We start from the raw sequence: 18,764 nt of genomic DNA on the forward strand, positions 1-18,764 counted from the left end.
ATCAACTATTTGTTACAGACATATCAGGTCATAATATAACAAAATAAAGAATAAAACAAAGGATGAAGCCTGGAGACTGAAACAAACAAAAACAGAAATTTCTGGAGAAACTCGGCATGTTTAGCAACAAAAGTAAAAACAGTGTTAATGCTTTATGTTCAGTGGCCCTTTTTTAGATCTCTCAACAGCATTTGGAAAAATCATCCTTGAAGTCAACAACTGGAGACATTTTATTAGATAGTGTTGATGCCATCATTTTGTTTCTGTTCATTCTTGGAACATGGACATCACAGACAAAGACCAGCATTTAATACCCATCTCCAGTTGGCCTCAAGAAAGCTGGCCTGCTGCATCCTATGGCTTATGAAGACATTTCAAGGCGCAATTAAGAGTCTAATGTGTTGTTGTGGATCTGTAGTGATACATAGACCAGACCAGGTTAAGAAAAAGCAGGTTTCCTTCCTTAAAGTTATGAATGAATCTGCAGTGTTTTAACAATCCAATAATGTCTTGCTCACCATTCATGTTGATAATGAAAATAAATTTGGAATAGAAGCAAGTGAATTTACATGTTTCAACTGCCATGGCAGGGTTTGAACTCTCATTACCAGATTATCAGTTCATGCTTCTGGGCTACTAGTAAAGTAATATAACCGTTATGTTATTGCACCCACAAAATAACTCCTGGGAGTCATACTTCAATAGGATAGCCTTCCATGCTATTATTGTGGAGTGAATTTTAGACAGCATGAAAAAACTCTGCAATGTCATGGTTGGAACCACGATACCTTCATGGTGGAAGTCTATGTCAATATTAATCAATGAAATAAGTTAATTAGAAAACAGGAAAGAAAATACAGAAATTTGATAGGAATAAAGAGGCCCTCACAACAATAAAAGTACAGTCCAGAAATAGTCCTTACAGTCCAGAGATAATTAATTTCTCATTGCAGATTTTACTATACATATTTATGAGGTTACCATGAAAATCCTGCCTTCTCAACCTCACCTGAGGTGTGGTCACCCTCAGGTTAAACTCACCCCCAGTCATCTTTCTCAGGAACTGCTGTAATTTTACGTTTAAATGGAGTATTATGCAAGTCTAAATTCCTAACAGAAGCAACATACAAGTTTCCTAAATAATTCACAACAAAAATAAATGCAACTGTTGTCAATTCATTGATTTATTCTTAGAAGTGGTTATCATATTTTTAGCTTTAGAACAAGCCTTTGGTGGCACAAAGTTCAGTAATAAATGTAAACTGTAGCACTAAGATTTAAAGCATATTACAACATCTATTACAATAGTAAACATGAATAACTGCAATTACACAATATAAAGCCATTTAACATGGTTACCAAACAGACAGTCAGTCAGTCATAACATTCAAACATTTAATAAAATTACCATTACCAAATTTAGTCCTGTAAGCTAGATTGTTCAACCGCAGAAATGTATAAAGGCATCTTAAAATAACTGGTTACATTTCCAGATTTTGTAAAAAAAAGTGTGCAGTTTCGTGCCACATACATTAACAGTAGTTCAATGAAATGTCATCCATACGGACACGAAAATGTCTAGTATAAAAAAGTACACAATTGGTCTGTGCCATTTATTAGTACAAGTCAAAATAGAAATCTAAATGTGACTGCTATAAAAGGGATAATTTTCCAATTGTGTACATTCAGCAGAGGCTATGTTTGCTAGAAGTATACATTAGAAGTTTGGGCATGCACTGCAATACATTTTCCCACTAGCTGGTAAATCATATACAGTGGACATCCAACCATCCAATATATGCTGTTGGCGTACAGGTGTCTCCATTGGAAATGGGAAATTGAAAAATTATCCCTCAAAACTAGAATTCAAGGTGTCATAATTCTCTTCCTTAAATATTGTTATTTTACATAAAAATAGTTTGCAAAATTGCACAGTTGTGGACCAAACTATTCACAGCACATACACACTTCATCAGCATTTCAGGTACACAGTACTTGTTGCAGCACACTTCTAACAATCTAAATGTTTTACACTGTCTAATTTGTTTCAATTTAAAGTGCTGTTATCTCATTGAGAGATGTTGCTATGTGTCCCAATACAAGTTCCTTAGGTGTGATCTAATGGGGAAGGAAATTCTCTTTTTCTATTCTCCACAATTGCTTTCCATAATTTGCAAAGCATTCCACCCCTGGGGAAGAGGAAAAGACACAAATCAATCAGAAAATTGCCATCCAAAACATGCAAAACATGACCGTTGTTGAAAAATAAAGAAGGATGGCAAAGAAGTAACTAAATTTTCTTATTTCATCTTCAAATTTTCCTTTTAGAAAGTCAGTGCTGACAAGCATTTCTTAATATTACAACCCAAGTGCTTTTCTATACTTAATAATTCAGAATTCTAAAAACATTGCTAAATGTATTCTACAGAACTTTATTGATTGGATTTTCCAATCATTATAGGACTGTAATTGCTATGAATCAATCAAGCGTAGATGACCACAAGTACAATGACAAAAATTAAGTGAGAAACTGCTGGAAGAAATAGAACACAGTGTTGGGACACATAGGAGTGGAATCATGTAAAGAACAGCCTATTTGAGGAGGACTGAAAGTAATGAAATGGACTGTAGATCAATGGTGCCTTAGTAAGAAAAGGCTGGACTGAGATGAGAGCTTTCTTCACTCAGAGGGTGGTGAATCTGTAGAATCTTCCTCCATCAAAGCCTGTTGAGGTAAAGTCACTGACTATATTTTGAAGAAAGAAATAGATTTCCAGAAGCTAAAAGCTGGAAGAATAAAAGAAGCAGTGCATTGCTGAAACAGAGAACAACCATACAATTTCAAGGTGCAAAGGGATTTAAGGGTTCTAACGCATGAGTTACAAACATTTAGTACGCAGGTACAACATTTAATCAAGAGGGCTCATGGGATGCTATATTTTACTCTGAGGGGACTCTGAATGTAAAAGTATGCATGTTATACTTAAGTTTTACAGGGAATTGGGAAGACCACATCTTGAATACAGTGTGCAGTTGGGTGTCTTTATTTAAGGATATAATTGTGTTGGACGCAATCCAGAGGAGATTTCACAGTATCACAAAAGTGTTACAGGACAGGAGGAGGCCATTTGGCCCACTTTGTCTGCGTTCAAATGAGTACTGTTATCTAGTGTTAGGGCTGCTAATGTCTGAGAAGCCCAAAATAGCCAACAGCTGCCCACGGCTAATCTAGCAGAACATGGTTGACACTAGTCAGCGACCTTGGGAAAATGTTTGCTTAATGTAGTCTTCAGAGCAGAACAATAGTAACTCTGTAGACTCAAAGTTACTGGACTGTAATTGTTGGTGCATAAGACATAGCTAAGACAGTTAATTAGTGAATCTCTCTGAATTATTTAATCAATCAGTCATAATACTAATAATAGGTTTTAGTTAAGATTCTTCAGATAATCACAGATATAGATTTTGAAGTAGTTATCGATCCACCTGTATACAAAAAAAAACACTAAAAGCATAAAAGGAAAAGATTCAAAACAGTCTCAGACAGTAAAAGCAGCCCACATCATTGCAGGGAGATGAGAGAGTCTGATAACATGGTGAAACCATGTAGGATTTGGGGTGGACCACAAGCCTGTCCATCTCTTTGTCATTCAATGATATGAATGGATTAATTGGAAATATATTGGAACTGGTGTGTGCAGCAGTACTTCCTTTAAGTTAAGAACTATCAACAGTTAAACTGTGTCAAGTAAATTGCTGAAGGAAGTTTGAACTGTATAAGATGCTGTACCAGAGATCCAATTATGGAGGGATAACTCAATGCGGGGGGAACAGGAATGGAGAAATGAAGCTGTATTGAAAATGAAGCTGCAATACAGGTTACCTGACACCACCCTGCAACTTGGACTGTCTATTCTCATAATTGAAGTTTGTTATCCCTGGGACCATTCTTGTAAATCAATTCTGCACTCTCTCCAATGTGTTCGTATCTATCCCATAATGTGGTGCCCAAAAATGAATGCAATACCCCAGTTGCAGTCTAATAAGTGTCCTGCACAAATTCAACATCATCTCCTTGTTCTTGTACGATAGGCTTAATAATAAAGCCAAAACTACTATTACTTTAGACACTGCCACTTTCAATGATTTGTGCTCAGATACAACCAGGTTCCTCTGCTCCTCTATCACCCCACCATTAGAAATGTATGCACTATTTTGTATGCTTTTCAATGTTATTCTTACCAAAATGTGTCACCTTACACTTTTCTGCATTGAAATTTGTCGGTCATCTATCTGCCACTCTACCAACTTATTTATGTCTTTCTAAGAGTTCTACGCTGTGCTGTTCACAGTTTACAATTTTTCTAAGTTTTTTGCCATCTGTAAACTTTGAAATTGACTCCTACACATTAAGATCTAGATCATTAATATATAACAGGAAAAGCAATATTCCCAATATCAATTTCTGGACAACAACATTCAAACCCTCCTCTGGCCTGAAAAAAAAATCTATTGAGAATTACTCTCCGCTTCCTATCAGTCAGCCAATTTTGCATCCACTCCGCTACTGTCCCTATTATTCTATGGTCTATTACTTTCCTCAAGTCTGTGGTGCTGCAGTTCTGAAAGTCTACCTGTACCACATCTATAAGTGTTTCTTTCATTGAGTCTCTTACCTTTTTAAAAAAACCTCCGGCCAATTAGTTAAACATAATTTCCCCTTCAGAAATCCTTGATGACTCTCTCTGTTCACCCCACTGTTTTCGATGCAATTACTAAATCTATCCTGAATAATTATCTCTAGAAGCTTTTCCATCACTGAAGTTAAATAAAGTGCTCTGTAGCTGTTTGGCTAACCCTTCTTGCCTTTCTTTAACAAGTCTGTAATTTTACAATTTTCCAGTCTTCTAGCACCTTGCTCAAATCTAGGGAAGACTAAAACATTGTGGCCAGTGCCTTTGCAATTTTCACTCTCACTGCATGGTCTCATTTTCACACAGAGGATACCCTTGTATATTGTGTGGCACTATCACTTTGCCAAATAGGATAGATGTCAAACAGATTGAACAACTCTGGATTAGGCAAACATAAGGTGCTTCGAACATCAACAACAGCAGCAGTCCTGTATTCAACCAAAATCTTGTAAACTCATGGTCTAGCATATCTCAAACTCTATTATTACTTTCAAGCCAAGAGTCCCTTGCTGGGTCAATAAAGAGTGCAGGAGGACATGCCAGGAGTATTATCAGACATGCTTTAAAAATGAAGAGTTAACCTGGTGAAACTAAAACATGCAACTTCTTGTGTGCCAAACAGTGGAGCAACACATAATAAGCAGCAGCTGAGTGATCCCATAGCTAGTAGATCAGATCAAAGCTTTGCAATCCTGTCACATCCAGTTGTGATTGGTGGTAGACAATTAAACAACTCACTGAAGTAGGAGAATCCATAAGTATACCAATCCTCAATGACAGGAGAGCCCAGCACATCAGTACAAAAGAAAAGACTGAGATTTTTGCTGCCAGCTTCACCAGAAGTCCTGAGTGGGTAATTCATCTCAGCCTCCTGCTGAGGTTAGCAGAATCACAGATGCCATGCTTTGTCCAATTCCATTCATTCCACACAATATGAAAAAATGGCCAAAGGCACTGGCTATTGCAAAGACCACAGTCCCAGCGATATTTTGGCAACAGTACTAAAGACTGTGTACTATCTGTGTCGCTACCCAAGCTGTTCTAGTATGGTTAAAATACAGGCACCTGCTGGGCAATGTGGAAGGTTGCCTAGGCATAGACAAACCAACCCAGATAATCACTATTAGTCACTCTCCATCATTACAAAGTATTGGAAGAGGTTATTACCAATGCCATCAAGCAGCACTTAGCAATTTCCTGCAATTTGGGGTCAGAAAAATCAGAGTTAATGTTTCAGGTCCAATGACCCTTCTTCAGAACTGATGGTAGCTATGAAAAGGATGTATTTTTATATGGAAGACGGAATGGGGAAGGGGGAAGAGAGTAAACGATAGGGGAGGTTGAGCCCAAAGAGAGAGAAAAACAGTTGAACTGACAAAAGAAATAGCTAAAGGTCAGTCTGTGGGAATGAATAGCTGCTAATGGGGACAATTAGTGGCTGACAATGGTAGTGTTTGGTAGCAGTCCATATATTGACAAGGCCTGGTGTGTGGAGGTGGAGGATAGCAGGGGTGAGGTGCTCAAGTCCTAAAATTGGTGAATTTGATATTGAGTACAGAAGCCTTCTGGATTCCCAAACAGAAAATGAAGTGCTGTTCTTCTAGCTTGGGCTGAGCTTTGCTGCAGCACTGTGGCAAGCCTGAGATAAAGATGCTGTCCACAGAACAGAGTGGTGTGTTGAAGAGGCGAGCAATGAGAAATTCAGGGTCTTTTCTGTGGATAGAATACAGGTGTTCTGTGAAGCGGTCACCCAGTCTGTGCTTTGTTTCCCCAATGTAGCGGGCATGTCCTCCTTAATGCATTCTGGACATGACATGCTGTTGGACTCTTCTTCCATTGCCTTCACCTTTGCGTCCGTTTCTTTAGACTCCGCACCCTCCCTCCCATAAGTTGCCCTCCAAGCCACACACTATCTTCACTTGGAACCATATCACCATTCCTTTACATGATTTGATCAAAATCCTAGAGCTCACTCCGTAACAGCACTGGGGGTGTACCAACACTAGTTTGACTGCAATGGTCCAAAGTGGCAGCTCACCACTACTTTCACAAATGAAAGGCAATTAGGAATGTTCAGTAAAGCTGACCTAGTCATCAATGCCCACATTCAATGAAGGAATTTAAAAAAAAACTTTGATTCTCCATTAACTGGAGTGTTGTGTCCAATTCTGGGCAACACACTTTAGAGATAATTTGGATATTTTAGAGAGGGTATGAAAAAGATTTACAAAAATGAAATCCTCATTTCTGGAACCAGTTACATGGATAGAATGGAAAAGTTAGCTTTTTCTCATTGAGAAAAAAAATGTTGAAAGCAGATTTGAAAAGAGTGTTTAAAACCATGAGGGTCTAGACAAGATAGAGAAACAGGCAAGTGTTGCCAATGATGGAAAAATCAAGTATCAGAGAATCCCTATTTAAGGTGATTTACAAATGAGCCAATAGTAACATGAGGAAAATCTTTTTACACAGCAAGTAGTTAGGATTTGGAATGCACTGCCCTGAAGGAGTGGTGGGGACAAATACAGTCAGGGATTTCAGAAGAGAAATAAGTTTGGGCACTTGAAGAGAAGAAATCTGCAGGGCTACAGAGAAAGAGGGGGGAAATGCAATTAGCTAACATACATACAAGCAGCAGCAGGACTAGATCATTCTGCCCCTCATACCTGGTCAGCCATTCAGTAATAAAATAGCTGATCTGATTACTCCACATTCTCATTAATGTTGATGAAGAGAGTTACAATGTCTGGCAATTCTCAAAAAAAATCTCAGCATTATCTTAGATAATAAAATGTGAGGCTGGATGAACACAGCAGGCCAAGCAGCATCTCAGGAGCACAAAAGCTGACGTTTCGGGCCTAGACCCTTCATCAGAGGGTTATTATGCTGCTTGGCCTGCTGTGTTCATCCAGCCTCACATTTTATTATCTTGGAATCTCCAGCATCTGCAGTTCCCATTATCTCAGCATTATCTTAAATAGGTCTCTCCTTAATTAGAGGTCACTTTTTAAAAATAAGGGGCCACCCATTTATAATAATTGATGAGGAGGAAGTCCTTTTCTCAGTGGGTAGTGAATCTGTGGAATTATTTTCAGTTGTCAAGGTTGGGTCAATAAGTGTATTCAAGGCTGAGACAGACTTTTAATCAGTGCAGGAATCAAGGGTTGTGGGCAAAAAGGTAGTAAAATGGAGTTGTGGATTATTAAATCAGATCATTAAGGGCAGAGCAGATGCAATGGGCTAGATGGCCTACTTCTATTCCTGCACTTTATGGTCTTGTAGTTCTACAGTCTCCAACTAGACAAAACATCCTAATTTGCTCTTGCACAACAACAGCTTGCATAGTTTCCATTTGTTCCATAGCTATTCCACAATTCTGTAGAATTTTGTAGAATTGTAGTTGTTTTTGAAATTTACCAAATCATATATGAGTAACTGCAAGAAAATTAGAATGGAGTTCCCTTTTTCTTGAAAAGGGGAATCAAAAGAAGTCACATTAAACAAACATTACAAAGTGCAGGGTGAAGCTACAATTATATGAATGCAATAACAATGTACTGTGGATGCTGAAAATCTGAAATAAAAATAAAAAATATTGTAAGTACTCAGCAGGTCAGGCAGCATCTTTGAAAATGTATACAGAGTTAATATGTCAGATTGGGAAATGTAAACTTTATTTTTCTCTCTTTTATAAATGTTCCCTGACCCAAATACTTCCAAAATTTGCAAACAACTTCTCCCTTAGCTCCCCAACTCCTCCTTTCCCCAGTGTGTTTCAGACTTTCTATAAATAGCATTAAAGTAGCTCAGCCAAATAAATACATTACCTCAATCTCAAACACTTCAAATCATCTCTTGTCATGTAGTGGAGAACATCAATCAGATTATAGTCATCTGCCACAAACTGAATGATGAGATAAGAAAAAGAAACCCCTTTATGGTCACGATAACTTGTCATACATCGAACTGCTGAATTACAGAAATTATGCATTTTAGATACAGTTATTATAGCCTATATTAAAAACAATAGATTTGTTATAGATTTATAGATTGTATGTACCAGAATTGAGCCAATAATTATTTATCTTGAAATAAAATAATGATTATAAACATGTCACACAAACTTAGTTTAACATAGAAGAATCATATTTGAGAGATGAACCAGCAGCATGAAAATATTAAAGCACAGTATCCACATCCATCGATCATGTTTTATAATATGTGCACAATTATCTTAATGTTCATTTAAAGCTGTTGGTGATATTTCAATGAAAAGCAACAAATGTTGCTCAAGATTAATAATTTATACTCAGCACATTGGTAAAAGCAATGTGGTAGAATCCATATTTAATCTTCCACAATTACTTCCAACACCAGTTATCCCCGCATGCAGTGTTGCAAATGTAATAGTGCCTGAGCAATTCAGCATCTCAGGCAAACAAAACAGACTTGATCATGCATCAGCTGCTGGTTAGCACTTTTGCAATTGAGATGCTGATGGTCCATATTACGAGCAAGGGTACACGAAGCATACTCTGCATTTGCTGTAGCTGCCAATGAAGTCAATGTAAAGGAAACATGGAGGGTCTTGTGGTGCATTGTTAATGACCCCATCTCTGCGGGACAAGACCTGCATTCAATTCTTACCTGCTCCAGAGAACAGGCTGATTAGAAAATATCTAAAGGAAAATTAGGAGATGTTTGTAATATGCAGCCAATCTAATACCACCCTAATGACACTATTGGCGATAGCTAAAGATAATCCTATTGCGTATATGGATGTATAGGATATTGCACCATACTTGTATCCTGGAGTTAATACAGGGTGTCCTCACATACAGCTGGGATTGTAATCCTGGAAATGCAATCTTTAAATGGAAAGACAGTGAAGTATTGATTCCCACTGGAATCTAAGTCAGAACTGGAGTTAGAATTTAAAAAAAACTTTAAAAAGTCAACTTCACCTGATGACGGAGCAGGACTCCAAATGTTTGTGATTTCAAATAAACCTGTTGGGCTATAACCTGGTGTCGTGTGATTTCTGACCTTGGGGGAAAAGGCAGGCTGTTGTCAAGTGCTTTAGCATGGTCAGCACCCCATGGGTTAGGAAGGGGCAGCTGGACTCCAGAGTCAGTCTTGTCCCGTGGGTTGTGTGTGGTGATGGGGTAAGGGGGTGCGTGCGGTGTGCGAGCTGGGGTAGATGAGAGGGGAGGAGAATTACTGAACTCTGAAGTTGGCAGCATCCCTACTGGTCAGAAGCCGGAGCTTTCAAGCTTGGAAGTGGCTGGTGCCCTATTGGCAATTTGGGTAAGTGCAGCCCTGGTCTGTTCAATCAGGTCCAGTGTTCAATGGCAGCCTTTTAGAGGAGAATTGGGTTAAATGCAACCGTACGGCAGCTGCATTAAGGCCAGTGGCAGCTCCAGTGGACATTTTGTGGCCTGATGGGCAAGGGCAACCTGGTGAAGACCTCAGGTTACGCTGGAGCACAAATTGGAAGGCTGGGTGTCCCCTCAGGTCAGAGAGAAAATGTTCACACTAAAATGGCACCAATCAAGTAATACATGCCATAGAAGATGTTGTAATGAATCTTGCCACATTCAACACGATTTCTGGTGCTAATAACATCTGGCTTTAAAACAAAACTCACCAAATCAGCAATCTGAAATGCAGACTTCCTGCCTATATATTAACAACTACTTTCTTACCCTATCTATTGTATCTTCATCAGCTCCATGTTCTCTCAACCAATCAATAAGTTCAGGATCTCCAGTGTTCACTGGAGAAGAATCATAGCGACACACTGACAGAACAGGAAGGTCTATTGTAAAAAATAAAAGTAAATAGGAACTTAGTGAAAACTAGAATTATGTCAATAGAAGTACAAAAGATCAAAGTTCACTTCAGTCAAAAGAAAGCCAACTTTAGCTGCATCTAGAAACATGTTTTGAAAAGAAACATGTTTTGGGGGAAAATGTATTGAAAAATTAGTCTATTAAAATTACACTACTTAAAATCTTAATAACATTGAGCTCCCTCTGTATTTTTCCTTCCTGAAATGCTTAATAGTTTCAGCAAATAAAAAGTACATAATGTACAGAAACCAACAATTTGATAAGTGTTACAAGCATACCCTCATCAACAATCTTAAAAAGAGGGCCCTAGTCTTCTGCTCATCTTACAAACTGCACTCAAGATATCCTTTCTCTTATAAAGAAAAACAAAAACTCCAGAGAAACTCAGCAGGTCTGCCAGCATCTCTGAAATGAAAGCAAAGTTAACATTTTTGAGTCCAGTGACCCTTTTCTGTTCTGAAGAAAACAATTTCCGCTTTTGTTTCAGATCTCCAGCATCCACAGTTCTGTTACATCTTTTCTTTTATTCATTCAAGGGATATGAACTTTGCCTGCTGGGTCAGCATTTATTGCCTATTCCTACTTGCCCTTCAAAAGGTGGTGGAGAGCTGCCTTTGTGAACCATTGATATTGGTACACCCACAATGCTGTCAGGGAGAGTGTTCCAGGATTTTGACCCAGCAACACTGAAGAACAGTGATATATTTCCAGGTCAGGATGGCAAGTGGCTTGGAGAAGAACTTGCAGGTAGTGGTGTTCCCTTATCCTTCTGAACGATTGTGATCATGTGCTTGGAAGGAATGCAAAAACAGACTTTATCTCCATAAAGACTGTGTGTTGGTCACTCCTACCAATACCATCACGGACAAATGCACCTATGACAAGCAGATTAGTGGGATGAAGTTGTGTGTTTTTTCCCCTCACCACCTGCTATTGACCCACTCTAGCAGATATGTCCATTAGGACCTTACCAGTTTGGCCAGCGGTGCTGCCAAGCCACCCCTGGTCAAGTCACCCATGCAGAGTATACTCTGCAGTTCTGCAATCCTTAGTGCTTTACCCAAATGATTTTTAACATGGAGTGTTACTGATTCATTAACGTAGGAGGGTTGGTGAAAGGATATTGCATGGTAATCACCAGGAGATTTCTTTGCCCAAGTTTGACCTGAGGCCATGGAGAATTCACCAAGTCCAGAGTCAATATTGAGGACGTCCAGGGCAACTCCCTCCTGGCCATGTGCCAGTGTATGCCATCAGTTTTGGTGAGTCTATCCCACTGGTGAGACAAGACATATCCATGTGCAGTGATAGTGTCGTCTGACACATGGTCTTTAATGTCCCATTCCTTCAGTAGGATAATGACAGTTTGCTGTTTGATTAGTCTGAGACATGTTTCTCCTAATTTTGGTAATAGCTCCCCTATGTTACGAAGGAAGACTCTGTCGGGTCTTTTCCATTGTTGCTTCTGGTGCACAGATTAGTGCCAGGCAGTCTATCTGGTCTAATTCCTTGCAGATATTTTAATGATTTGATGTAACTCAGTGCTTTCTAGATTATTTCAAAAGGCAGTTAAGAGTCAACTACATTGCTGTACATTTCGAGTCACATATAGGTCAGACTAAGCAAGGACTGCAATTTTCCTCCCCTAATGGGGATTAGTGAATCAAATGGATTTTTAGACAATTGACAATGGTTTCATGGTCATTACGAGACTTTTCGTAACAGACTTAATAGAAAACAAACTGCTCCACCTGCTTTAGTGAGATCCAAACATTGGCCACCAGACCTGGACCTCTGGATTATTAGTCAAGTGACAAAAACATTACGGCGTTGCCTTCTCAATCCGTGGATCAATGCACAACAATGCGAGAGATGTCACTAAAAAGACACGCCCAAATCCTTTGCAATCATCCGTTGTTCAAAGTATTGAGTGAATGTCTCAAGTCTCAAGTGTGCGGGATCAGAGGTGATAGTCTTCAACACTTCAATTCAATCCACGTGATTCCAAGAAATCGCTGAAGGCTACTACATGCTGAATACTGCAGAGGCTGTGGGCTTTATAACATTACAGCAGTAGTATAGATGACTTGTGCTTTAGAACTAGCCATTGCCTCTAATCAAAACCGAAAGAACTGTGGATGCTGTAAATCAGGAACAAAAGCAAAAGTTGTTGGAAGATCAGCAGGTCTCACAGCATCTGTAAAAAAAAGTCGGAATTAACATTGCAGGTCTGGTGATCCTTCCTCAGAACGGTATGAGGAAGGGTAACCAGACCCGAAACGTTAACTCTGACATTTTCTTCATAGATGCTGCCATACCTGCTGAGATTCCAACAACTTCTGTTTTTATTGCCTCTAATCAAGCTGTTTCAGCACAGTAACAACCCTGACACCTACACAGCAATGTTAAAACTTGCCTAGGTTTGTCCCGTCCACAAAATCTTCCTTCCATAATAAGGTCAGAAGAATAGATGTTCATTGATGACTGCATAATATTCAGCACTATTTTCAACTCCCCAAATACTGAAGCAGTCCATGTCCATATGCGCAAGACATGGCTACCATTTAGGTTTTGTGCTGATAAAATTTGTATCACACAAATTCCAGTTGTGTGATGGAATAGTTTCCATTTGACCGAATGAGTGGAGCACCTACCGTCCACAAGTAGCTCAACACCAATCAAGATAAAACAGCCAATTTGACTGGTATCCCATCACCACCTTAATATATTTATTTCCTTTGCAGTAATGCTCAATGGCAGCAGTGTGTACCATCTGCATGAGGTACTGCAGCAAATCACCATGACTGTTTCATCAGCACAGTCCAAACCCAAGATCTCTATCATTTATAAGGATACGGATAGCAGATGCATAAGAATACCACCACTTGCAAGTTCCCTTTCATATACCGTCCTGACTTGAAACTATATTGTTGTTCTCTGACTGTGGTTGGGTCTAAATCCTGGACTAATGCATTTAAAAAAAAGAAATATCAGAGTATTGTTCATCTTGTACTGTGCAAATTCTTGATTGGGGTAAAAACCACTTGACCATCTGAAAAATACCTCAAACATTTTTCAAAAAACTGAATAAACTCAGTAAATAATGCACTACTATTCAGCATGAACCTATGCACGGTAATTTGCATCAGCAGAATGTCCAAAAAGACATTCTGTCTATCACACAATTCAGGAACATCATGTCTGAAAATCAGTGCTGGCTTGATATCTGCTATGTCGGCTAGCCTAACAATTGGCTAAACCTAACAGCACGTTACGTGGATTTTTTTAAAAAACAGGCATGGCATAGACCATAATCAATCAGCTTGAGTTTGCAAAACCCAAAGGAAAGTAGCTGTTAGATGTGACTTCATGACTGGACAACACTTTCTGAATGATCCCGAATGTGCCAATACGTATAACAACTAATTTCAAATAATGAGCTGAGCTTATAACATGGTTCATTCACACTTACTAGAAGTGACATACATTCACGTGCAGGAACCTGTCCTCTGCAAACTAAAGGAATATCTCAGCCTTGCATTATTTTTCTGAATTATCCAGGAGCCTGAGGAGCCTATAATTCACCATTGCATTCTCCATGGTAATGCCTCAGGAAATGAGAGTCAACTTGCCAACTATATTTTCCTATGGTAGAAACAGTCTTAATCATTAAAATTTGGCATTCTACATTGGTTGTGATGAGTGCAAGATGATTAGCTTTCACATTTTTTTTATTGTTCACTGTTGACAACTCCTGTAGTTGCCTTGATGATATCCCTTAATTTGTTTGAGCTGCAGCACAGCAATAATGACTTGCATTTATATTTACCTTTAATACAGAAATAACTAAAAATGTGTTCACAACAGGTACAAAGAATGTATGAAAAGTAATCCGAAGAAAAAGCTAGGAGAAGATTAACTTCACTAGGAATTGTGACTCACCACTGTAACCTCTTCCTGCACCCCCATGTCTGATCATCTGTGCTCCTTCAACTCTGGCCTCTTAACAATACTGAATTTTAATTGCTTTATAATTGGTAGTCATGCATAATCCCCAATCTCTGGAATACTTTCCCCACACCTCACTGCCATTCTTCCTTGTTTCATCCTATAAGACACTTGTTAGAATCTACCTCTGTGACCAACCTTTCGGTTACCTGACCGATTGCCTCCTTACGTGGTTCAGTATGGTAAGTTCTTTTATAGTTCTGCAGAGAAGGGCCTTAGGAGGCATTTCATAATGTGAAAGGTGTTATGCAAGTTATTGCTGAATTTTGTCACTGCTGCTTAATTGCAATTGGTTCACTTGAAGTGCTGTGAAGTGATATTTACATTTACGCATGATAATTTTACCATATGTCTGGTGAACCTTTAGCAGTGTAAAAGGAATAGCTCCACAGAAATTGATATGTTAGTAATCAGATGAGGAGAGGTTGAATGGCTCCTTGCTTTTGCTCCTCTTTTGTCCATAGCCTTTTGTTTGAAAAGGTTATATTTGCCAATTCATTGAGTATTGCATTGTTTACACATTGTGATCACAAAACAGCTAATTGGACAGATTTTCTTGAACTTGATAAAGAAGGAGAAGAGTTTTACTATCCTTGAAGAGATGTAGGTTAAAGCAAACCCTGCATTGCACATATCGTCCACCTTAAAAACACACACACAAAACATATAAGCTGGAAAGTTAAGAGAGTTAACATTTTGGGTCCAGTGGCCATTCCTCAGAACTTCCTCATCCCCAGTTCTGAGGAAGGGTCATCGGATCCAAAATGTTACCTCTGACTTTTTCTTCACAGATGCTGCCATACCTGCTGAGCTTTTGTTTTTGTTCCTGATTTAAAGCATCCTCCGTTCTTTTGGTTTTCATCTCTCAGAGTTTCCCCTGTCAAGCCTCCCAAAAATCCGATATGTTTCAATGAGATCACATCTCATTCTTCTAAACCCCAGTGAGTCCCACCCTGTTCAGCCTTTGCTCATAAGACAATCCGTTCACACTGGGATCAGCCTAATGAAACTTGTTTGAACTGTGGTCTCACCAGCACCTTTTAGGGTTGCAGTAAGACTTCCCTACTCCTGTTCCCCCTGAAGTAAGAGCCAACATTCTATAAGCCTTCCTGTTTATCTACCTGTTTGCACCTGTTTTTGTGCAACAGTACTCCGAAGGTTGTTTAAACTGCAGATGGATGATCTGTTTTGCTGGATACACAGCTATGGAGTTGTAAAGTTTTTATTTGTTGCATCTGGAGAGAAAGTCAAAAAATAACAGAGAGGGATCAAAAGCTTGCGGGTTGGGTTGACAGAGGGAGGAGAGGAGGGGCTTTGATCTCTTTCTGCTGTGAAAACATGTACTTGAAACAAGGTTAAAATTGTATCAGAGATAATAGGAACTGCAGAAGCTGGAGAATCCGAGATAACAAGGTGTGGAGCCAGATGAACACAGCAGGCCAAGCAGCCTCTCAGGAGCAGGAAAGCTGACGTTTCGGGCCTAGACACTTCAGGTTGAGCAGTTTCAAGGCCGAAGAGATTACAAGAGAGTTGCAGTGCAAGAGAACGTCAGCTTTCCTTCTCCCAAGATGCTGCTTGGCCTGCTGTGTTCATCCAGCTCCACACCTTGTTATCTTGAAACAAGGTGTTGGTTTATTGTGTGACTGCTCTTGTCAACTGACAATAATTCACATATTATATATTCCAACAGTAACTCGAGTTGCTCATGTCTGGAAAGATTCTTAAATCAGGGGTACCACTGTAGAACATGTGTCCTTAATAACTATCTTCACAGATGAATACCTCAGGTAATTGCCATACATGTTTTACTATTAGAGCACGTGATATCCCTTCTAACTCCGTTTTGATTTAGCCCTATTCCCCCCCTACCTAAGTCTCCCTCATCTTTGATGGTTTGCATTGTACTGAACAGGCCTTGCATCTAAATCAGTCAATGAGAAAACACAGAGATAGTAGGAACTGCATATGCTGGAGAATCTGAGATAACAAGGTGGAGAGCTGGATGAACAAAGAGGGCCATTTCTGAAGAAGGATCTAGGCCCGAAACATCATTCCTGCTCCTCTGATGCTGCTTGGCCTCCTGTGATCATCCAGCTCTTTGTCATCTCTTAATTAGAAAACACAGGCGATTTACTGGTGGTGTTTAATAGATGATAAAAATATATCACTGATTTAGTATTGGGAAAAATGTTCAGTTATGCGTAGTGCACTTCTGGATTTAAAAAAAAGAAACAAGTACCAGCAGGGCATAGGGCTGCTGTGACACAGTGGCAGCAACCCTGCCATGAGCAAGGAGACCCGAGTTAAAACCCATTTGCTCCACAGGTGTGTAGTAATAGCTCTGAACAGGTTGATCGGACAATATCTAGAGCAGATGATGACAAGCCTCTTGTGGAAAATATTGTGTCCTTTTCTCTTAGCTTGACGGCCTGGGTTCAGGTCCTACTTGTTTTAGAGATGTGTCATAACATGTCTGAACTGGTTAATTAAAAATTTCTCGTGCAGGAGATAAGGCTCCTGTGTGACAATGGTAGTGTCACACAGGAGGACTGCGTTCACATCCCACCTGCTCCAGAGTTGTCTAATAATATTCTTGTAGATTGATTTAAAAATAATACCCATGTGGAACTCCTGCAGCAATGTCCATAAAGGGTGTCAATTAGCTCAGTTGGCTGCATAGCTCGTTTGTGATGCACAGAAGTGCCTACAGTATGGATTCAATTCCCAGACTGACTGAGGTTTCCACAAAGATCCTGCCTCTCAACTTCACCTGAGGTGTGGTGCGCCTCAGGTTAAACTCACCATCAGATGTTTTTCATGGAGTTTTGCACTACAGTGATAGTGTCCCTTCCCCTCAGACAGGAGGCCCAGGTTTAAATTCTGCCTGCTCTAGAGGTATGTAATAATTTCTCTGCACAGGCTAATTAAAAATAATACTGAAGCAAGTTTAGGGTCTCCTGTGGCTCTGTGGTAGTGTCCCTACCTCCAGACCAGAAGGCTGAGGTTCAAGTCTCACCTGTTCCAGAGGTATGTCATAGCACACGTTAATGGGAAACTCTCTGCAGCAGGAGATGTGTGGTCTGTCAGTTCCTAGTATATTGTCATTATTTGATATCTTGGTCTGAGCATTCAGCAGAAAGGCATTGGTAGGATACAGGTATTTGCTCAGCGGTATACGTGTATACCTCTGAGCAAACTTTCAAATTAATGCCAGGATATCAATCTGTCACCCATAAGCACTTTTGTTTCTCATCATTCCACATCATTCAAAAAAAAACTTCCTTGTTTGTTTTTTGTTGATGGAAGCAGATTAGGCACAGCAGCTACTGATAAAATGAGAATGAAGCAGGCTTGACTGTTGCTCTGGTCAGTATCTTCCAATTCAAGAAAAGATCCTAATACTGACACCATGATCCTCTTTACTCCAAGGTGGGTTTGGACTTATTTCAGGTATACCTTTTTAAACCAGGTTAAAACTAATGGTTGAAAGGATAAAAGGGTAGAGAGCTTCAGCCAAGTAAAAAATGTGCAGTCAAAAACAATATGTGAAATCAAAACCAAAAGACTGCGGATGCTGTAAATCAGGAACAAAAACAAAGTTGCTGGAAAAGCTCAGCAGGTCTAGCAGTATCTGTGAAGGAACAAACAGTTGATGTTTCAGATCCAGTAACCCTTCCTCAGGATGGCCCTTATATGGGGCATCATCTTGCTCTAACTTTACCTATAGATTGTGACTTCAATCTCAGCAATTTAATTTCCTGCTCCTTTTCTTCAATAGCCTGATGAAGAAGAATCTGATAATCCTTTTCCTTCTGAACAAGCTCTTCCAAAAGCCTACAGAAAGAATATTAAATAGTTAACATTGTTTTGTAAAATGCCATTCACAGTTTTAAAATCCATATTTAACTTGGACTTTTTCACTGGTTTGTCAGGCTCAACAAAGTACACGTGGACTAAAATAAGTTTTACCCTGGTCCAAGATAAGAAAGTGTGAAGGTGGATGAACACAGCAGGCCAAGCAGCATCTCAGGAGCACAAAAGCTGACGTTTCGGGCCTAGACCCTTCATCAGACAGGGGGATGGGGAGAGGGAACTGGAATAAATAGGGAGAGAGGGGGAGGCGTACCGAAGATGGAGAGAAAAGAAGATAGGTGGAGAGGAGAGTATAGGTGGGGAGGTAGGGAGGGGATAGGTCAGCCAGGGAAGATGG

General features: G+C 39.5%; 1 protein-coding gene across 3 annotated transcripts in view; it reads right to left on the minus strand.

Moving 5' to 3' along the window:
* Positions 1–1,166: 1,166 nt before the first annotated feature.
* Positions 1,167–18,764, minus strand: part of map3k5 (mitogen-activated protein kinase kinase kinase 5) — a 182,896-nt gene continuing 165,298 nt past the window's right edge. For 2 of the 3 annotated variants that reach the window (XM_048531149.1, XM_048531151.2), the window contains exons 26-29: positions 18,276–18,388; positions 10,400–10,512; positions 8,522–8,598; positions 1,167–2,189 (exon numbers count right to left, since the gene is read on the minus strand). In XM_048531149.1, coding sequence (XP_048387106.1) covers positions 2,108–2,189; positions 8,522–8,598; positions 10,400–10,512; positions 18,276–18,388 — 385 coding nt within the window. In that variant the 3' untranslated portion in view covers positions 1,167–2,107. Of the gene's footprint in view, positions 2,190–8,521; positions 8,664–10,399; positions 10,513–18,275; positions 18,389–18,764 lie in introns of those variants that run through there. The other variant, XM_048531150.1, reaches the window with a different exon arrangement.

Source organism: Stegostoma tigrinum, chromosome 4 (genome assembly GCF_030684315.1).
Source record: "Stegostoma tigrinum isolate sSteTig4 chromosome 4, sSteTig4.hap1, whole genome shotgun sequence".
NCBI lineage: Eukaryota > Metazoa > Chordata > Chondrichthyes > Orectolobiformes > Stegostomatidae > Stegostoma > Stegostoma tigrinum.